This window comes from Berghia stephanieae, chromosome 7, assembly GCF_034508935.2.
Source record: "Berghia stephanieae isolate SIO BIC M18660-M18661 chromosome 7, UCSD_Bste_1.3, whole genome shotgun sequence".
In the NCBI taxonomy this organism is placed as follows: domain Eukaryota; kingdom Metazoa; phylum Mollusca; class Gastropoda; order Nudibranchia; family Aeolidiidae; genus Berghia; species Berghia stephanieae.
Window position 1 is genome coordinate 32,280,006 of NC_088366.1, and position 23,747 is coordinate 32,303,752.

General features: G+C 36.9%; 1 protein-coding gene across 1 annotated transcript; it reads left to right on the forward strand.

The window, feature by feature from the left end:
- Positions 1–8,022: 8,022 nt before the first annotated feature.
- Positions 8,023–22,611, forward strand: LOC144977073 (uncharacterized). The gene is made up of 2 exons (XM_078921819.1): positions 8,023–8,215; positions 11,420–22,611. Exon 2 carries the CDS (start codon positions 11,723–11,725, stop codon positions 21,383–21,385), a length of 9,663 nt encoding a protein of 3,220 aa, XP_078777945.1. The 5' UTR covers positions 8,023–8,215; positions 11,420–11,722; the 3' UTR covers positions 21,386–22,611.
- Positions 22,612–23,747: the final 1,136 nt, after the last annotated feature.

Consider the following 23,747-nt stretch of genomic DNA (forward strand, 5'->3'; position numbering starts at 1 on the left):
ATAAGTTACGTAAAATATTCATATCTCTATTTGTAACTGCCACGATCACTGTTTATCTCTTTTAATTAAATTTCATCATCATTTTTATTTCATTGTAAACAAATCGTTAATTGTTTTTTCATTTATAGTAACTAGTAAATTCTGGGGCCTCATTCTACATATATTTTATGCATAGTCGAGTAGCTCTTTACTCACTTGAGACCATGACATTTTGGAGGGGACACATATAAAGAATTGAATTTATTTAGTTACTTATATCTATTTCATCTAACTTTAAAGTTTAAATTGTAAAACTCTTAATTGCCCCACTTGATCATATTTTAATTGAACTCCCTATTTACAGGATTAATTTTTTTTTTCTTTTTCATTTCTTCATTTAAATGGAATAGCAATTTATCCATTCATTCTTTCATTCAAATTGAATAGCATTTTATTGATTCATTCCTTCATCCATTTATTCATTTATAAATCATTCATCCATTCATTGTTCATTCATTTATTTATTCATTCATTCATTCATTCATTCATCCATTCATTCGTTTATTCACTCATTTATCCAATCATTCATACATTTATTCCTCCCTTCATTCTTTCATTCATACATTATCCATTCATTCATTCATCTATTCACTCAGTTTTTCATTCATTCATTCATTCCTTGTCCACTTTGTTATTATATCACTCATTTCATTTTGTTGTTTGCCTCATTCATGAATTGTTTTCAATATGTTTACATTCCATAACGATTCATTCACCTATCATCCAATCACTCAGTGTTGTGAACACATTTTGTAACTATTGTAAATCTTACGATATTTTATTGTTTTGTATTTCAGACATCACTGTTAAACACTCTTCAATGCCTAATTACAATTGTTGAACAACCATTGAACAAGAGAGAGGTCCCAGCCACGAACTGAGTTGGTAAATATATCCTTCATTATTCTCTTTTACATGAGTTGGGCATCACATAGTAACTATAGACATCGTGATTTGTTTTGCATAGTGATTTGTTTTAAATGCATTTTTGGCATATTACTGTTACCGAAAACCACTTATATATTATGTTCTGAAAAGTGAGTCTTTAAAAACTAAATAATAATAAAAGGAGTCTACTAGCCGTCGTGTTATATTTAGTGATAGATAACTTGGGATTATTTTGGCATCCTATTATTGTTATCATACTCTAGTATATTAGCATCATTGCGAATAATTGTACACAAACTAACGACGAGTCACACACATTGGTGATACCTTTTTCGTAGTAACATAGTTTAGAGTACACGCGATTGACACATTGTTATTGACACAAGTCATAATAACTCCGCATTGTATTGACACATTGCTTTATAAGATATAACAATAAAAGGCATCAAATTCAACATACATAATAAGTTGAAATAAGAGAGAGAGATTTCTAAAAATAGAACAGTTCATTCCAGTAAGTGTAAATAAATAAAACAGTCAGTAACAGTATCCTGTCAATATAATATATATAAAACATCGTAACTAATTTATTGCAAAAATGGAAGCATATAAAAGATACTTAAGTCTCGCAAAGGACTTAGAAATACCCCAGGAAAGGATATTTTCATGGTGCGAAGAGAAAATAAAAGAAGAAAAAGAAGAAAGAATTCGTAGAGAAGAAAATGAAGAAAGAATTCGTAGAGAAGAAAACGAAGAAAGAATTCGTAGAGAAGAAAAAGAGCACGAAGAAAGAATACGCAGAGAAGAACGAGAAGAAAGAGCCCAAGAAAGGGAACTAAAAAGACAAATAGCTTTAGCAGAAGAAGAAACCAAAAGGACCCAAATGATGCTGGAAATTGAAAAAACAAAAACCGGTCATGAAAGAAAACATAATAATAGTGATGAATTTTTCGTGAAACTTCCACGCATGCCAACATACGATGAACGCTCAGACTGTCTAGAATCCTTCTTACACCGATTCGAAGTTCAGGCTAAAGGTTATCGTTGGCCAGAAAGCAAATGGGCCACAGCCTTGATTAACTGCTTATCTGGAGAACCGCTAAAAGTTTTCTATACCTTAACAACTGAAGATGCAGATGATTATGGTAAAATTAAAGACGCTCTACTAAAAAGATTTAGATTAACGGAAGATGGTTACCAGGAAAGGTTTCACACTGCAAAACCGGAAAGTGGAGAAGACTTTAATACATTCGTGAACCGAATTACTCAATTTCTAAATCGGTGGCTTGAGTTGGCAAACGTAAAACAAGACGACTTTGCAGGCCTTTACTATCTCACGCTGAAGAATCGAATCTATCAAGCTTGCAACCCAGATTTAGTCGCATTCTTTAAAGAAAGAAAGCCAGAAAACTTGGACAAATTAAAAATCTACGCAGAAAACTTTAACAGCGCACATCCATTGACACCCCTTAGCAGAACATTGAAGGAACCATACTACGCTGCTGCTGCTCAGAGTCCAGGTACACCTAAAGTTCAGTACTCAAATAGGACGAGCCGATCAATCACTCGGAACACGCAAGTGAAACAGGATGACCATAGTAACAAACCATGGAACAAACAGTTCAATAGAGACCATAGCCGACCCTATCAAAACAAAACAAGAAATAGCACTGACAATAATACTGAGTATAAGAAAACCAACAAACCTATAATTAAATGTCAATATTGTGGAATGAAAGGCCACACAGCAGACAAATGTTACAAAATCGTGGGATATCCAAAAGAAACTGCAAATGCATCACTCCAAACAGGTGTAAACAATCAGACACGAGTAATGTCAGGAGAAAATATAAATGTGTATTGCGTGAAAGGTATGTCACTTTTAACACAAACTCACAAATCAGGATCGCTATTTTTTTGTGAAGGCAAAGCTAATGGAACTGATTGCAAAATATTGAGAGACACAGGATGCAGTACAGTAGGAATAAAAGCATCTTTGATCAATGACGAAGACAAAACTGGAAAAACGGTACAATGCATCACATTCAGTGGCACAGTCGAAACCTTTGAAACAGCTAATGTGTACATAGAAACCCCATACTATACAGGAATAGTGGAATGCTGTATACTTCCCAACCCCGTCGCTGATGTTATTGTTGGCAATATAAAAGGTCTTAAAGACAACCCAACAGATATAAAAGAATGGTCATTAACCCAAGAAACAGCTTGTCTAGCAGAAACAAGAAAGATGACTAAGACAACAGAGAAGCCAATGACTATTTCTCTTGAACCACAACAATTCGACAGGAACACGTTCATTGAAGAACAGAAAAAGGACCCGACTTTAACTTCATATTTCAATATCGCAAACAAAGGGACGAAATCAAAAGTTGAATACATCATTGAAAAAGATATTCTGTTCAGGTTACATAGGAAAAGAAACAAAATAGCTAAACAACTGGTCACGCCGAGTATTTACAGAAACAAAATCCTTGGAATAGCGCACGATTCAATAACCTCTGGACATCTTGGGAGCTCTTCCACATTGAAGAGAATATCCGAGAATTTCACATGGCCTGGAATTACTAAAGACGTCCGAGAATATGTGAAATCGTGTGACACATGCCAAAGAAGAGTCGTAAAAGGCAGAATACCGAGATTGCCATTAGAGACAACCCCAGTTATTGAAAAAGTTTTTCAAAAAGTTGCAATTGACATTATAGGCCCTTTAACAAAATCAGATAGAAACCATACACACATACTAACACTAGTCGATTACGCAACCAGGTGGCCAGAAGCGATAGCATTGAAATCAACTACATCGGATCACATAGCTGAAGCATTGATGACAATTTTTACTAGAATAGGCATACCAAATGAGATACTGTCGGACAATGGACCCCAATTTACATCACATATGATGCATGAAACCATGAAACTCATGGGAATACAACACTCATTCACAACTCCCTACCACCCCCAAGCAAATGGTCTTTGTGAAAGATTTAATGGCACTCTAAAGAATATGTTAAGAAAAGTGTCAGCAGAAAAACCAGATGATTGGGACAGATACTTACCAGCAATCCTATTTGCATATAGAGAAATACCCCAAGAATCTACAGGCTACTCCCCATTTGAGTTGATGTATGGACGATCACCTCGCGGCCCGATCAATATAGTAGCCGACATTTGTAAAGGGAATGAGGAGGACAATAACGAAATTATGTTTGCTTACGAATATGTAAGAAACCTGAAAGACAGAATAGAGGACACGTGTAAGCTAGCACAGGAATCCGTCACTAAAAAAGCAGAGAAATACAAGGAATACTCCGATCGAAAAAGCAAGTCAAGAAAATTTGAGATTGGTGACAAAGTACTAATACTCTTACCCGATGACTCGAGTAAACTTTTAGCTACATGGAAAGGACCATTCAAAATAACAGCAGTAAAATCTAATGTTAATTACGAGATTCAAATTAACAACACAACAAAGACATTCCATGCAAATATGCTAAAAAGATATTTTGATAGAGACACAGTGTCGCAACCTATGTTTACTAATATCGAAGCTTCAAATGCAGGATTAATCATACCGTTGGTCATGGGACACAGACACCCGAGACAGAAAAACAAACAAAAATCGCACAATTGCAACCACCTAAGACAAAAAAAGAAGTACGCAAAGTACTTGGGCTCCTAAATTTTTACAGGAAATACATTTACAACTTCGCGCACATCGCGACACCGCTAACAAATCTGACAAAGAATGGGTCACCGAACAAAATTGTTTGGACAGAAGTGTGTCAGAATAGCTTTAACCAATTAAAGGCATTACTCTGTTCAGAACCAATTCTTAAATTACCCGACATATCAAAAGAATTTGTTGTAAGAACTGACGCGTCTGATAAGGGCATCGCAGGTGTACTATTACAGGAGCATGAGGGAACTCTAATGCCTTGCTTATATGCAAGCAGAAAATTATTGGACAGAGAATCACGATACTCTGTAATAGAGCGTGAAGGACTGGCCATCGTCTTTGCCTTAAAGACATTCAGCAGATATCTACTGCTAAAAGAGTTTGTGGTCGAAACGGACCATAAACCACTCACGTACATAAGAAATAACAAAATGAATAACAGTAGAGTACTAAGGTGGAGTCTATTTTTGCAAAATTACACTTTCAGTATCTCTCACATACCAGGCTGTGAAAATATTCACGCCGACCTACTTTCTCGATTAGTATAAACACGTGAGAAGGGTATAACTTAACCTCCCATGCATACTGTTAGTTACCTCGCAAACTATGCCAAATCAGAACGCACAAATTCGATAATTTTATTTGTAAACATGATGACCCAACTTAATGTAACATTGAGTATTGTTTGGATATATATACCATACCCATTCATGATTTGGGAAATCTTCTCTTTATCTATCATTGTTATGAATTTTCACTCATTTATGATTAATAATTGAAATGTCAATATTCCATTTACATTTTCATTCATTTCATTCAGTAAATTACCTTCATATCATCGACTTAAATCATGCTTCATTGCCATCACTATTGTTTATCACAATGATTTGTAATCACATTGCCATCATGTTGTTCATCATAATGATTTGTAATCACAATCTTTCATTGTTATTGTCACCCATTCATATACCTACGTTAATATAAACATTTCCATGTCTAGTTAATAAATAATTTAATTGTAGCACAAATCATAACAATGGATTAATGCTAGAGTATCATGATAGTAAATTTACTTCCGTTTGTAAAATCTATCTTTCCCATAATGGTTAAAGAGTATATTTTAAACGTGGGTGGGGGGTGTCACAGTAAAGATTGTTCACAATTATCTTATTAAATTTTATTTTATTAAGAACTGAATTCATCTCACTCCAGTTATATTTCGGTAGGCCTAGATAAACTTTACCTTCTAATATTAGATCGTCTTTCCTTTTATAGCCTTCCCTCGAATTAATTTCTAATTAGTGAATACTTTTCGTTCTACATTCTGTCACGTAGCCACTTATTATAAAAGCTGATAGGTCTAACATTCGACACTCACTTTCTCTCCACAATCTATGCCGGACGGCCAGTCACTCTATTCCTATATATATATTGTAAGATTTTTATCTTTTGGGACTTTGTAGATATTATATCTACACCATTAAGACGCCGGAGCTTTTAACTTTGATTGTATAATCTTCAAGGATCAAACCCAAGCCCGCTGTACTACATTATAACTCCTTACCAGTTGCCTGGAAGTGGAATTTTACGAGTCCAATCCTGTTATCAGAGGAATAGATCATCCAAGCCCATCAACTGCCTGGAAACGTAAACTTATGAACCTGACATATTATTATAAGTTACGTAAAATATTCATATCTCTATTTGTAACTGCCACGATCACTGTTTATCTCTTTTAATTAAATTTCATCATCATTTTTATTTCATTGTAAACAAATCGTTAATTGTTTTTCATTTATAGTAACTAGTAAATTCTGGGGCCTCATTCTACATATATTTTATGCATAGTCGAGTAGCTCTTTACTCACTTGAGACCATGACACAGTCGTACTGATTAATCTTTGTTTTTGTGAGAGATGATCATTGAAATTGTCTCTCATATTCTTTGTTCCCTCTCATGTTGTTTTTTTGTTTGCATGTCAAGTTGGTGAGTCTTCCTCAGCTTCTGGGTGGAGGCACTTGCTGCGTCTTCTATCCCCCTATATCTTTCTTACAACATGCTTTTTGTCTTTGTCTTAGAAAGGTTTTGTCCTGGCTCTGACCGGATACCCTGGCTGGGAGGGAAACGGTCAAATGTATAGTCGTGGGAGATGATATTTTTTTTGTCTTGTAAACCATCTTTCTGTTATGCATTGTATTATTTTTGTTTTACATATTTATGATTTGTAAATATTTGAGTGCTTTCCTCTTAATGGGGACTTTTGCTTGTGCCAGGACGAGACATTTAGGTGATCTCAAACTAAATACACTGATACTGATAGTGTGCTTTTGGAATCTACATCTGTTCCCTATTTGAACCAATTCACCTTTGTCTTACTTTTTCTGGGTTGTTCTAATTGTAATTCTAGAATTTTTTGCTATCCCATTTTCTTCCTTTTTACTGGCGCTGATATTACCTAAACCTATTGCAAGCGCCGAAAAACTTAAAACAAACATGGAAACAACTTCCTTAATTTTGTTAGGGGTCAATGAAGTTTGGTCTGCAGAGGTGTGGTTCCAGGCCAAAAATTCTCTCTTGCTGTTTACATACTTTGGTCAAATAAGTATACGATAGACTTCTCTCTCTCTCTCTCTCTCTCTCTCTCTCTCTCTCTCTCTCTCTCTCTCTCTCTCTCTCTCTCTCTCTCTCTCTCCCTCTCTCTCTCTCTCCCTCTCTTTTCCCCACCAAAATCACAAATGCGTGTTTCTATTTTAGATCGTGTACATGTGTTGTTTCAGACGATTGTGTTAGGGTGGTGGTCTAAGATGGATGCATTGCTCACGGGTCTGTGTACTTCTGAACTTTTACCCTTGGGTCTATGTACTTCTGAACTTTTACCCTTGGGTCTGTGTACTTCTCAACTTTTACCACTTGGGTCTATGTACTTCTGAACTTTTACCCTTGGGTCTGTGTACTTCTCAACTTTTACCCCTTGGGTCAATGTACTTCTGAACTTTCCCCCATTTGTCTTACATTTTCTTTGCTGCTTATTAGCTTGACATAAATCATAAATTTGCCTCTTCTGTCTTTCACTTTACTAGGGCTGAAATGACATGAACGCACTCCTACAGGCGTCGTAAAACTTATAAAGATACGGACACCGATAATAAAAATAAGAGAATGGAGAAGAAGAAAAAATTAAATAAGGTGGTGGTGGTGGTGGTGATGATGATGACGATGATGATGATGATGATGATGATAATAATGATGATGATGATGATGATGATAATAATAATAATAATAATAATAATGATGATGATGATGATGAGTTATGTCATTATTTATTATTTCTTTGACTAAAAACGGGAATTACCTGTTACAAGCAATTGGTGTGACAGATTTAAAGTCAAATGAACGCGACAAATGTTAATTTATTTCGTTCTATGGCTGCTTACAATATAATTACAAATTGGTCGCTATTTATCTATTTATTTAACCTCGTTTTCATGCGCAACGATCTTCAGCTGGAATAAGACACATATATTTGACAGGAATATCAAACATGAGCTTCAATAGCTCAAGTGTTTTCGTGCAAGAAAGACATCGCTAAGGTAACTGAATTGACGATAAGTGTAATTATATTTCAAGTTGCATTCGACGGATCACTGCTCTACAACATTAAATAAGCGCCCCCCCCCCCCCCCATCCCTCCCCTTACGTCTATATTTTCAGAGTTGTTACGCACCCCTCCCCTCCCCCCTTTCTATTAAATTATTATCTCACAAAGTGTACCGGTGAAAATTCACCAAAAGGGGAAAAAAATAATTTTAAATAAAAATACCCCCTCCCCTCCCAAAAAGACGTAGAATTGTTATCGAAATAAAATAGCAATGTACGTTATGTCGCCGTCAAAGTCGTCAGTAACGCTGATATTAAATATTTGATAGAAAGAAAACCATTTTATACACCACAGCTCGCCTCACCTAAATAATAAAATACCCAATATGCGCACCCCCCCCCCCCCCACCTTTATGGATTGGTCAGACTGCACCCCCCCCCCTTCTTTGGTCAACTTGAAGTTTAGCCAAAGTGTACACCCCTTCTATTACACCCCCCCCCCCCATTCTATTTGATAAACTAGAGTAATCTGCTGATGGGCTATGGGCTCATTGTTGTGATGGAAATACGTTCAAACCAAAGGGGGAAATTCCGTATCGATGGTCGACTGATCAAGCTCTGAAGTCTCGATTTTCACGGTCGGCGGATCAAAACTCTAAAGTCTACATAAGAGCTTTGTTAATTTTAGGCGGATCAGACCTCTGACGTCAGAGACATCTTGACATCAGATGTCTGATTCGTCCAAAATTAAATAAAACATGGTGCGCAGAGCTCGTATGCAGACTTCAGAGTTTTGATCTGCCGATCGTGAAAATCGAAACTTCAGGGCCCGTTTTCATTAACGCATATTAGATTTAGTTATTTACTAGTCTAGTAAATGTTGCTAGTCTTAAGCCTAACCGGAACAAGTGACTAAAAATCGGATTTAATGAACGCTTTCTATTCTCTGACTAGCTGGTATCTTACCTAGAAATGGGCGTAGTAAGGACTGTGACTAATTCGGCTATTTTGTGCTAATAACTTCACGCTCTCTAGTACACGATACCAGCCTTCATGCTTTCAACACAAAAGATTTCCAAAGAGGAAATTAGCAACACACCCGGTATAGATAATATTTCGTTTCTTTTCGTATTTTAACTTACGTTTGCCACGATGAATTTAATCCCGTGATATTGACTTTCGACTGGACTACAATGTCCATGGTCGACTGTCAATTCTATATTTAGGTCAATGAAAGTTTCATTGAAACTCAAATTGAACCAAAGAAAAAAAAAAACAAGAATAGAAAAGAAAGTTTCAGTCAGTCACAATGTCAGCAGAATAACCTTTGTCTCCACTATACTTCATCATCATCATCATCATCATCATCATCATCATCATCGCCTTTTTCACCCTGGGTCAGGGTATAGGCCACAGACAAACAGTTTCCATCTATCTCTATCCTGAGCTAACTTTTTTTTATCTCGTTCCATGTCTTATTACTTCTCTGTATATCAGTTTCTTTAATTAATTCTTCTCCATGTTCCTCGTAGCCTTCCCCTTGATCTTCTGCCTTGAGGGTTCCAGTCCAATACATACTTTGTTCACTATACTTTCTATTGTTTATTATTATTTTTGGTTGTTCTTAAACTCGATTTCGGGTCTCCGTTCCAGTTCACTCGCAACTCGGGAGCCGATTAGATTAATTTTTTTTTTGTTTTTTACTCACAAAAATGTGCTCTTTCGATGTTCTGCAATTTTCTTATAGTTTGTATTTTTTTTAAAGCCAGTGTCAATAGCGTATCCTAGTAACTAGTCTCAGACTAAGGTTGAAGTCCTGTCTCAGCAAATGACTAAAACTTGGCCAAACTTAGTCCGAAGATGCCGTGATTTTAGTCTGGGACTTGCTTTGTCAGCTCACATGAAATCCGAAAGTTTCAAGTCTTTGACAAAAGTCAGAGACTAAGCGCTAGTCTGCGTTCATGAAACGGGCCCAGAGGTTCGATCTGCCTACCATCGATACGCAGAATAATTGCTAATAGTTATTGGAGTGGTTCATGCACAAGGGATTTCTCTCAAATAAACGTAAAATCTAATCCATTACAACAAAGTTAATAAAACAAAACAAGCCCGTTAATGCGCTCGTTTATCAGACTTGCAAATAAGTACAAGTATATAATGGACCATATCAGTCGTTTACTCTTTTTACTGAGGTGAGAATTGTCAGATTGTTATACGAATGCCTTTTGTCTTACAAAACCCACACCTTAATAATCGTTTATGAATTCCATGTCAGTCATTTCCCCCCCCCCCCCCTTCCCCCCAACTACGTTTATGACACAATTTACCTGCTGGAATCAAATTTCCTAACAATATTGAGATCTAAAATAATCTACATATCAGGAAAGTACCATTATATTTTTCCTTTGACATGTTCTTATTCCTTACTTAATCCTCATCGAACCATAGGGCACATAAGGCAACTACCAAGGATTTCTGTCTGTCAGCTGCATTGACGCCGATGTTTGTTATTCCAGGTTAGGCCGTCCTCTTTAAGCTCTTTATTCATGGATCTTCTCCAAGTTTCTTTGAGCCTGCCTCTTTGTTGTTGTTGTTTTTTTTTTTCAATCAGCCGTTCAGCGGAGTGCAGTTCTTGGCAAAGCAGTTGCAACATGTCCTAGTCATCTCCATATGCGTCTCTTTATAGTTGTAGTCATGCTCACTGTATCTGTTCTTTCTCTTAGATTTGATAAATATATATAAATATATATATACATATATATATATATATATATATATATATATATATATATATATATATATATATATATATATATATATACGTCGACAGTAATTCTCTGAGTTAGTCGGTTTATTGTGAAGAAGAAGAAGAAGAAGAAGAAGAAGAAGAAGAAGAAGAAGAAGAAGAAGAAGAGAGAAGAAGAAGAAGAAGAGAAGAAGAAGAAGAAGGAGGAGGAGGAGGAGGAGGAGGAGGAGGAGGAGGAGGAGGAGGAGGAGGAGCAGAATATGACGCTTCTAAATTGCTTTACCCAAGGAGACAACAGATTGTTAACAAATATTGGTGCCTATTTGATCTCAATTACTATGCTCAATTTCGCTTAACTTGATTACAAGATGATATAATATAATTGCCTTTCGTTCCTGTTCGAAGCTGTCATTTTCTTTCTTTTTTTTTTTTGTAACGTGCTTTGTTTCAGGTTTACAAGATTCCTGAGAAAGGAAAAAAACAAACAAGGAACTAATTGACTAACTTCTAAATATGCATTCTGGAAAAAGCACACATTCAATATGATGCAATAGTGCGAGGAAGGATCCTCTGTCCGTAAAATACAAAACGTAGATGCACAAAGAAATCAATAGTCCTTCGCCACTGACGTCACTGCACACGATCTTAATGATTCTCTCGAATGTTAAACGAGCGCCTATTGCGAGGTAAAATTGAGAACGTATGAACATTGCATTGGCATATTTTAAATAGTAAAAGGACACAATGTAACAAAATGTCGAACACAGAAGAGCCAGGGGCTGGTGACGCCCCTCCTAACGCGCAGGTGAGTATATCACAAGTGGACCAATCATTAAAAAACGCGACACTTTGGTGTGTTACGGACGAAAATTTAGATAGAATGAAGCGACTGAAAAGGCTGAAAGAGAGAAGATCTAGTGATAAGAATGTTCCCTACAAAGGTAACAAACCGCAGAGTTCAGTCAAAAACAAGCAATCTTCTAGTAAAACGCAATCGTCGGCAAAAGGACACTCATCAAGTGGAATAAATCCTGAAGGGTGCAAAACTCGTTACGGAGATCCTAATACCGGGAACTCGAATCAAGATGGAGGCGGAGATGATACAAGAATTCAAAGAAACACTGTCAGGTTGCCCCGCAAAGGAGAACAAGATGACTTTCATGGGCGGAAAGGACGTGAGAAAAACGGAAGTCAGAAAGGAGATCTTGATGGAACTGAACAAGTCGCAAGAGGTCACACGTGTAAAATCCAACATGGAGCAACTATCAGTCAACACGTCAAATGCCAGGTAGATGAACACAACAATCAAACTGAACGATACCAGGGAGCAACAAGTAGCTTGGTTGAAGGTCCGGCCAAATGTGGTGAAGTCACACTTGGAAAAGTAACCGGTAACAAAGTTTCTGAATATCCTTTGAAAAATGTACCCGTGGGGAAACACTCTAAGCAGAATTATATCGGGCCGCACACTGGCCTCTACAAGGGTTTGTACCAAACCGACATAGACAACCCCTTTAATAATGATTGCAATTATCAAAAGTTTCTACAGGTCAAATACAGTGGATTTCATCAGAACAAAAATCACACGTCTTTGAGTGATAGAGTTTCCAGTCAAAATGATGTCACACCACAGAAAATCGCAGAAAAATATGATGAAACGACTCCTGAAAATCAAGCAAAACTACCAACTAATAGCATTAGAGACAAAGAGTATTACAAAATGCTTTCATGTACATCTGAACTTGTTAATCACAACCAGGTTCCATCAAGGTTAGAATCCAATTCAATCCATCTACCACAACTAGGATCGGGCTTCATGGTGAGTCAATCTGTGAACGAAAATGTCAATAAAGCTGGGGATGCAACGCGGAGAAGAATGAAAATTTGTCGGAAAGGTAAGGACTATGATGTGCCAGATTTTGCGATTGAGCACAGGTCTGATTCTCCGAATACTGTTATAAGAAAAAGACATATGAGGCTATTGAGTAGGGTGGCAATGCTCAGTAATGACGAACCTCATGTTTTAGACATGGATACTTACGACGATGGTTGTGGAGGAAGCGATCGCGACAGAGGTGGTTGTTCTCAACAGCAGATGAATGAAGAAAAAATGAACGGACCTAGTTACAGCGGTCAGTATGATGTGGTGAAAAATTCGATATCATCTGATACGAAGGTAGAATATTGCTGCGATCAAGAAGCCAGAGATGTCGCTGATAACCCGAAGAGGTCATCATCACGCACATCAGAGAGATCTGAGACCGAAGGACAGAAATCAAGATTGTTTCGGAAGAGCAGAAAACACATCGCTGTAGATCCAGATAAACGATATAAAACTGGTCCCCATGAAGAAAAAGCAAATAGTCTCCAGAGCAACCAAAAGACTGCAGAATGTGTGTCGTTAGAGTCACTAACTAATACACAGAATAGTGTTGACTCCAGCGACGATGAAGGCAATGTAAAAGACAATTCAGAGAGACTAAAGTGCGACTCTCATCATTCCGTCATTCGAAACAGACACCTAAGATTGCTAAGAAGTGTTACAATGCTAAGCAACCAGCAACCGTCGGTCTTAGACATGGATACATACGACGATGTTAGTAGCAGTTTTAGCGATGACAAGAATGGTAGTGATGGTGATATCCATAATGCTAGTGATGAGGAAGATGATCAGATTGAATGCAGAAGTGGAACATACTATCCCGATGACAATCTCAACCTCAATAATAATAATAATAATGTTCAAGATGCATGCGCACTTGCACCTATATATACCAGTGATTATAGTTATGATAGTGGTTACTGCTGTGATTATAGTGATGATAATGATGATGATGATGATGATGATGATGATGATGATGATGACGACGATGACAATTGCGACGGTAGAGAAATTAATGAACACGATGGTATTGCAGGCGGCGAGCGTAATGGAGGAAAAGAAACATCTTTCAGATTTTGTCAAAACATATTTGATATAAACAACAATGCTCCCACCGAATTTTCGGACGACGAAAGTGGTGATGAATACGTTGATGAATCTCTCGTGTCGTTTGAAATCCCTGTGATTGAGAATGTTAATTGTATGATGAATAATAATAGTAGAAATAACAACACTTGTAGTGAGAAGGGGGATGAGAAGGAAGAGGAAACAGTAGACATTGGCATGGATCATATCGAATCCGATCCAGATCTGGATAGTCATCTGTATAACCAATATACGGACACTATATCTGACACAGAAGAAGATATATCCCCATCGCCAAGCGTTTCCTTAGAGAAGGAAGGTTGTATCAACTCTTGGAATTCCAGCAGCCAAGGAGAAGAAGACTATGGTTCTATTCAAAGTGGAAGGCTGTGTCGAAGTAACAACTCCGCACGATTTATGAGTCCTGATTCTATCGATGACAATGCACAAAGTAATAAGTCATGGTCACACTACAGTCTCCAACTCGGAACCCATCGGCCAACACCTTACGAAGCTCAACCGTCACGGCCCAACTCCACTGAGAACCACAGATCGACAACACACTACCCTGCCCAGTTATACGATCACACATCCCCTACTTTAGGTACAAATGCGACAAATACTATCATCATACCGGAATCGAACGAACAGACATGTTTCATTGCATATGATGGGGTGCCGAATGCAAACCTCGCAACCGGAAGAGAAGCGGGTCTGTCAGAAGAAATAACCGATCGTCAATTTCCAGACTCAACCTCGAATGTATCGATTGACGTAAACTGCGTATACCCATCCCCTTCTCTTCAAAACAACGAAAAATACCAAGAGAATGACATTCCTGGCGATTATATATTAAGTAGACCAAACTCTCATAATATTTGCTTTTCCCAAAAGACATTCAATCATGAACCTGATTGCCAATCGGACAAACCTAAAGATAGATTTGCTGAATATACTCGTATCAGGAAACGCTTGCATCAGACATTGAGCATGAGGATCAAATCTCACCCTTCTGTGAAAAAACCAGCAACAACAGACATAACAGAGCAGACTGAATCAATCAAAACCATTCACTGCAAAGATCAATATGACAACAAAAATTCAAATCAATCATCATCGAATCATTTGTTGATGAAAGGTTCGTCCGTGACTTACTCCAAGAGAAAAAAATCAGAAAAGAAAAACCATTCGGACGGATCGTTTTCATTAGGAATGGTCAAATATGCTTCGTGTGACTATTTAAAGGAAGAGGTCAAATATAACCAAAGGCCATCACTCGTTTCGAAGAGAGCGGAAACAATTGGACTGATAGAAGATAGGAAAGATTCACGTCCCCTTGGTTTAGAAGATAACGTAGTTCTATGTACTTTAAATATTCAGGCCACAACCTTGTATGACCCAAGTGTAAAGAAAGGGCATTTTGCTAGTAAGGGAAACAGCGAGAACGAAGCTACCAAAAAGTCAATGAGAACTGGATTGACAGTAAAAAGTCAGAGAGAAACAAATGCAAGTGTCTCCTTGTCGGGCGTCGATAAAATCAAGAATGCAAATTTTGGCTACAGAGACAAGTCCCTCGGTGTTGAAGGACACGGAAGTAATGTCGTCACGAATGTGAAGAGACCAATGAAGAAGGCAAAAACGTATGCGTCCACCAAAAAGGACAATGCCGCTAATCCAAATGGGCATACGAATCGGTGTCTGTTGGATGTAGAGCGTGCAAATGTTCCAGAATTTGATGCAGGTTTTTCTCCGTATTGTGAGAGAAACGATTATTATTGTAGCTCTTCAGATTTTGAAATGAAAAGTAACGAGATTATTAATCGGGAGAATTTTGAACCGTGTCATCATGAAGGTAATCAGGCGCTTATGGATCCATCTGTGGTGTCCGATACATTGGAAATGAACGGCCCATTGTCTGATATTGGTGCTGTGCAAGTCTTCAACACTGAAATAGGTGATTCGAATAGCCAGGGTTTGGAGATGAGTGCTGAAATGTTAAGTGACGAGGCTACCGAAAGAACAAAAATTGAGGAAGATAAAGATAATAGTGGTAAAAAAAATGACAAAGTCGGTCCAAAAATAATTGAAGATCCAAATCAAATTGACTGCACACCATCATTCGAAGGCGACAATCGTCGACACATGCAAGAACATTTAAATGAGATTCGTTTACAGACTGAAATCGACGAGAAGAAGTCAAATAAGGAGTCAAAAAAACAGAATTACGATGATATAATCCAAGCTGCAATCGCGAGGGCGAGGGACGCAGCCATTAAAATGCGTTACCCTCACTTTCCATGCCCGCAAGTTCCAACTCCGCCACAGAGAAAACAAGCAACTGTGGAGCCCAAGTCTCATAGCAAAGTGTGGAGCAGTACAACAGTGTCACGAAACAAAAGGAAAACCGATGAAAAGTCCAGGAAAAGGCCAATATCGCGGGCTGCACCAAAAGCTAAAAAGGGCAGCTCACAACAGAAAGGTTATTTAAACGCCAATAATTCATACAGTCTCGCAAACAGTCAGGATGAACATAGAAGTAATAATGACACAGGAAATGAACTTTCCAGATATATTAAGTTACCAAGCATTGAATCACCAAAATGTCATCGCGATAAGGGAAGTGATGATGAGAACAACAGAGATGTTGAGAGATCTAAAAATTTCCGATATAATGATGTTTCTGATGGCGACACGGGTCAATCAAACCAAGGCGTGATTAGGAATTTCAATATCAATTGTTATGACAAATACCAACATGAAGAGTATCCCTCTTATAGCATCTTGAGCAATAATAAAGAATATTTTGAAAATCATTATTTTGTGAAAAATGAAAATGGTGCTGATGAAAATCAAGACGGCGGAAGAGAATATGATGTTCCTCAAAATAACGAGATTTCTCAAAAGGTAGATACATTTTATATGCCACAAATGAGTAAGTGTCAGCAAATTGGGTATGGAATGTCACAAAAATGTGGTTTCCAGCTAGAAGAAGGTAGTTCCGACGTACCACTAGTCCGTGAAATCCAACCAGAACATAAATATGAAATGTCAACTAAAGGTGAAATCCAAATAGAGAAAAAGGGGAAGGCAGTGACAATAATGGATGCAATTCAACAAGAGGTAAATGACCATGGCAGAATAACAACAGTCAAAATTCAACGAGAGGAGAGTGGTTGTAGTGTGTCGACAAAGGACGAAATCCAACAAGAGGGAAATGGGTATGATGTGTCGACAAAGGACGAAATCCAACAAGAGGGAAATGGGTATGATGTGTCGACAACAGGCGAAATCCAACAAGAAGGAAATGGGTCTGATATGTCGACAACAGGCGAAATCCAACAAGAGGGAAATGGATATGATGTGTCCACAAAAGGCGAAATCCAACAAGAGGGAAATGGGTATGATGTGTCGACAACAGGCAAAATCCAACAAGAGGGAAATGGATATGATGTGTCGACAACAGGCGAAATCCAACAAGAGGGAAATGGGTATGATGTGTCGACAACAGGCGAAATCCAACAAGAGGGAAATGGGTATGATGTGTCCACAAAAGGCGAAATCCAACAAGAGGGAAATGGGTATGATGTGTCGACAACAGGCAAAATCCAACAAGAGGGAAATGGATATGATGTGTCGACAACAGGCGAAATCCAACAAGAGGGAAATGGGTATGATGTGTCGACAACAGGCGAAATCCAACAAGAGGGAAATGGGTATGATGTGTCCACAAAAGGCGAAATCCAACAAGAGGGAAATGGGTATGATGTGTCGACAACAGGCAAAATCCAACAAAAGAAAATTGCATGTATAAGTTATACATCACAAAGTGATGGATTCAATTTAGAGGAAATCGGACGTGGAGAGTCCCAAATGGGAGATATCCAAAAGCAGAATGATCTACACGATGCGCACCAAAAGAATGAAGTCAGGCAAGAGAAAAATATTTCTTATATCTCCAAAAATGAGAGCAAGATGGATGAATTTCCCAATGGTGTGACACAAATTGGTAAATTGAAACACAAAAACTTTTATAATGCGCGACAACTGGTTATAAACCAACGGGCAGATAGTGGATGCAATGATAAGAAATTCAAAGGGGATAATTACAATTTTGGTTGGACCCAGGATCTTGGTAAGTTACCTATTGTTACCAAGGAACGTGACCAAAAGGGACTGGGTCTCATAGACGTTCCTCGTACACGAGATGGGAACCAGTTTGAGAAAGACAGACGCCTTGAAAGAAAACACAATGAAATAAATAGTCAAGATAAAAACGATAACAATGATAACGCGGTTGATATACTTGTAAATTGCAAAGACAGTAATAATTTGCAGTGCGTACAAAGGCAGTTTACCGAGAGAAATGATATTGGAGAAAATGAAGAAGAACAGCCATGCGCAAAAACATATTATCTTCATGATAGTATTGAGTCCATGGGGTATGATGGCGACGAACATCCATTTCAACTGCCTAAAGATGGCGGCGAAAATTCCCAACATGGTAAGTTAAATGACAATCAAGTTGAATTCCTCGACGGTGCTGATTGTAATAGAAACTTAAATGGCCGTCCAAACAAGTATTACCACCAAAATATGACAATGGAAACTTCGGCGACCAAAAATGACATGTTTCTGGAAACATCGTGGGATACATGCTCACATTTCAAAGCCACAAACAGCAGAAAAAAGTCGTCTTCGAAAATACCTGGAATTCAAAACCAAAAATGCAAATTGTCACATTCACGAACGTCCAAGATACCAAGATGGGCTAAGAGGTTGAATCGAATTGCCAGTCTCGAAAAGAAGGATGAGGTCTATGACAATGACAAACCAATAAATGACGAAAATGACTCAAGCAATACCTTAAATGAGACCACTTTCGGAAAGAATGATACAACAGGTCAAGGTCATTCGTCAGTTACGGTCACCGTTAGAGACAAAAAAGGTAACATTCAAGACGAGAAAACATTCCAAAGTTCTGAGGGAGAGATTTTTCTAGAAAGAGGAAATGCATGTTTCAGTCATGAGGCTTGTGAAGGGAAATCAAATGGCGGTGACGGTATGATAAAACAAAAGATTTGTGATGGCAAAATGGTAATACACATAGATGGAATACAGGACCAGCCACCAGGACAGTACGTGACGTGGGCAAAGCAACATCGTCATTCATCGTCCAAAGATACAAAAAGTAAAGTCGGATCAAGAAGACCAATCTATAAAACCAAGTATCAATCAAGGCGTACTGAGAATAAGAAATCATTACACAATAATTGTAATTCGCCGGAAAACACGAAAGGGAACAAAGAAAATGGATTGAACCAACTAGAAAGATCAGCAAAGGGAAAAAACAAACAACAAAACACAATTTGTAATCCTCGTAGAGGAAAACGGGAAGTAAATGTGAATACTACCCATACAGATTTCAAGAGCAGGACAAAAAGAACTGAACGAGACAATTTGAATAATGTTAAATTGGGGATGGCACCGAATGACTCTTTCACGAAAAGAAAGCTTAAAAAAGTGTCAAGTAAAAACGCCAATTCAAGTGAAGAACATAATTTCAATATCATAGAAATCGTAGGAAAAGAAAATCCAAGCGACAATGGTGTATCCCAGAACAAAAAATCCAGAATGTTGCAGAAAATGAAAGGCGTCAGTGAAGAAAGCATTCATGCACCTAGTCAATCAAAACCAAGAGACAAAACCGAAAGTGCTCAAGTTGATTTTTGTTATACAGATGATGACTATGAAAGTTATCATAATTTGATATCAGAGTGCGAATTTTTCAGTTCATCATCAAACGTTTCTTTAAATTCTGCCGTGAATGCAACCGTATATAATCAACTAGGAAACGGTCAATTAGAAAATGATGAAAACCACGCTGTAAGGAAAGGAGCGCTGTTAGAGAATAACAAGGCCTTGAGAAAAGGTTGCATATCCGGGGAAAATGAACACGTTATTGCTGTAAATCTGACTCGGGAACAAGAAGATTGTGACTGGCATCATGTTGAATATGATGACTGGGAATATACACTGGGGAATTCTCGCTCCATGGATAATGAACATAGTTTGCAGTCAACTTTGAATGAGATAGAAAATATTCCTAGCATTGAAAATGAAGAAGAGGAAATGCGAGGAGAAAAAAAAGAAGGGAGAAGATGTGGAGACAAATGTTTTGAAAAATCGCCTTCTATACCAGACAATGATTATCTTGTTCTGATTCATGCAAAAGCCGCAAATGCACAATGGAGACAATACGGAAGTCCTCATGTCGGCATAGGTGATATATCAAATACATACTCTGAAAACGCAGAAACAAAAGAAACAAATCAAGACTTTACATTCAATAAACAGATGCAGATTAGCTTTGATTTGGAAAATTCAACAATACAAGATTGGAATGTGAATCCCACTCATATAAAATCACGAAATTCAACATCTTCAAACGTAAAGCCAGAATTAGAATTTGATAAAGGTTCAATGCGACGCCCAAGGCAAAATGTAACAGAGTGTAAAAACCACCAGACTCAAAGTCTGAATGATCTTCCAACAAGAACCGCTCCCTTTAAAAATGGTAAAACATTTACGCCCAAATCGTCGAAATTTTCACCACAGAAAAAGTTTAAAAGGGACAGAAAACGTAATCTTTATTTGAGGCAGGATTTATCACCACCTGAATACAAAGTTGATTTGATTCAAATAAATGAAGATATCGATTATAATCATAAAGATCTGTACAGAGCTGATCACAGTGAGAATTTAGACAAAGAAGATACAAAATCTTTGGGTAGTGAAGGCTGGTCAATGATCGTTAATCAGTGTCAAAAGGAAATTGAAACAGGCAATGAACTAGAATCATATGAAATCAATAATACACAAGAACTAGAAAAAGACAGCGAAGGAATTTTCAAAAACCTAAACTCACGTGAAGGAGACATTAGTAAAGGAGTAAATTATGGGCGACCACATCCCTATTTTGGACGGAAACAACAAGAAGAAGATGTCATTTTGCAAAAAGGGAGCCTGAAATTTAGTTCCGCAGGAGAATTACCGTTTGTGTTTTGTCAAGAGAGAACTGACAAAAGCTTAGACAGTGGAAGGTTAGAAGATAGTTTTTCGGGAACAAAGAGTTTTGAAATGACAAGGAAATATTATAACGCATGTGATTTCAATGGAATAGATGATGATGACACTGAAAGTGAGTCGAATGAATTTGAAGAGAAACTCATATTTGAAGAGAAATCAATGAAAAGTCATTCAGAACATGACTTAGTCGTTAAAAAAGGAGAAGACATCTCTAAAGACAAGAGAAAAAATAAACAAGACATGATCAAAAGAAAAGGAAACAAGGCGACAAATCCGAATAGCTCTCCGATAGAACACCTTCCCCCATTATCGAAAAGACAAATTGGTCAACCTCACAGAATAATGAGAAAAAGACATTATTAAAAAAGCTGTTAAATCACGATAAATTAAAATGCAGCAATTATTCATTTTGTAGTTTCATTGTGTATCTTTAGAACAGGGGGGAAGATGCATTTTAAAATAACTTCTTTGAGATTCTCATAACAAAACATTAATGACACACGCGGGGTGATTATAACGTGCAATTATGATTTTTAAAAATATAAACTGCCAAATTATTATTTTTTAATTCCAAATAATATTCATTTTGAATGTAAATCCAATTATATGCCTGTAAATATGAGAGGTATATACCATGCTTTTTATAAATCAAATATCATAAATGACTTTGATTGAGGAAATATCAAATAATACATTATCCTAGACTTAAATAACACATATTGTATTTCATATTGATCAGAAAACAAACCATTAGTATCCACTGATAAAGGTGATCCCAAACTTGTCATAAAATCTCAACCTGTTCAATTAATCCTTTAACTAGTTTACTGCTGTACTCTGGAGGGACACGTATTTATTTAAAATTTGTCCAGAAAACTCGTCCTTCAAATATCGATCGATTTAAATGACCCTCATTTGGCAAAAACTCTCAAACCTGAGACTTCGTTAAGGACGAATTTTCTGGCCAAAGTTTTAAATTCGCGTCAGAGTACGGCAGTTAACTGGTTAGTGGCCAAGACTGTAAATTATTTCAAATCATTATATTATTTCTGTTCATATTTTTGGTGTTTTTGTTTGTTTTGTTTTGTTAAAATCTTTTGACTGCTTTCATTGAGAGAACAGTAACAGGAACACAACATATAATGAAGTCTTTATCGCATCGCTGTCACTGCTCAATAATAGATTTTTAAAAACGTTAATAATTAAAATTGTATAATGTGATGTCATGTTAAAGTAAAATCATTTAAGCAGCTTTTATTAAAACAAAAACAAAAAGACAACCATATTATCATTGCCCAACATATTATATTTACATGTTTGATAATGTTTTACAAGATTTTAAAAATTTTATTTGCAGTCAATAAACATGAATATCAAAATATTGCTATTGCGTATATTTGATAATGTTTAACATGATTTTGATTGTATTTACAATCTATAGATGTAAGTTTAAGTATCAAAATAAAGATATTGAATATTGGGAAGTTAATGTAAACAATTTGGTTCTTTCTTTTATATTGTGGTTTTCCATGAAGATCGTTTTGTTTTGTTTGTTTTTTTTTCTCCTTCAAGTCAAATTAGAATTAAAAGTTTTTATAGACACCAAATTTTATCGCAAATGTCATCTGTGACTGTGAGTAAGATGAGCTTCCTATGTGTAGACAAAACCAAGAGTAAAAACCTTGATCTAAGCACCCTTGTATTAGGCGATTTGGAAATGCCTTCTAAACATCAAATTAAGTGGGACTTTTGGCGTCGAACAGCTTTGATATCTTAAAAACATTAAATGTACCGAATACTGATACTGATAGGATAACTCGCTTTGTGGTGTTTGAAAGACAAACTTTGCCCATCAGGAAATTAAGGTAAAGGGCATGGTGATGATCTGTTGTTAAATTCTATGTAGCTGCACTTTAAAAAATATATCTATATATTCTTTTTTTTTCTCACCTTAATATACGCTAATAGTGCTGTTTTGACAGTATTGGTATCTCTGCATCTTCAGAGAGAATTCAAAATATTTCTTGTTGGGGTGTAAGTAAATACTTTTTGTGGTCGTGTTTCCTGACGTTTATATGGATATATGTGTGTGTACATGTCAGTATGTCAGGGGTAGAGGGTGAATTAGGGCACTTTCCTTATACGTCCCCTTCCTTTCTCTCTTCCTGATCCCCCCCTTCCAAATGATCCCCCCATTTAAATTTTATTTATTCATTTATTTTATTATATTTAAAAATTTTTATTTATTTACCTTTCAGTACCTTTTTAAAAAAATACATAATAACCCATTCACACCACAGTTCGCCCACGGACACCCTTTCATGCACCACATAACACACATAATGAAACCCATGGAATTATTCTCCATCGAAGAAGAGCACAGCCAACTGAAGAAACGCATTGTGCAGGACATCCATCAACAATTATATAAGCATTTTGTATGGATTACAGAGACATCTGGATCGTGGAATCAGTCCCAAAAGTGTAAAATTAAGAAGAAAGAAATCAGTCCCAGGCAACCTGTCCAGATACTGGAGTCATCCAGATTGTGGAGTTCCAGATTATCGAGACACAACACAATGGTCTAGCCATTATATATTTACGTGTGGACATTTTTATTTATTTATTTATATTATAAAGATGTGATGTTTGAGAAATACAGTAGATTATTATCCCAATGACGTCCATTCACTTTTAATATACATCTAAACACGTCTGTCTCCCA

Bases quoted from the DNA above. Each gene is read 5' to 3' on its own strand.
- LOC144977073 (XM_078921819.1), top strand. From the start codon at position 11,723: ATGTCGAACACAGAAGAGCCAGGGGCTGGTGACGCCCCTCCTAACGCG.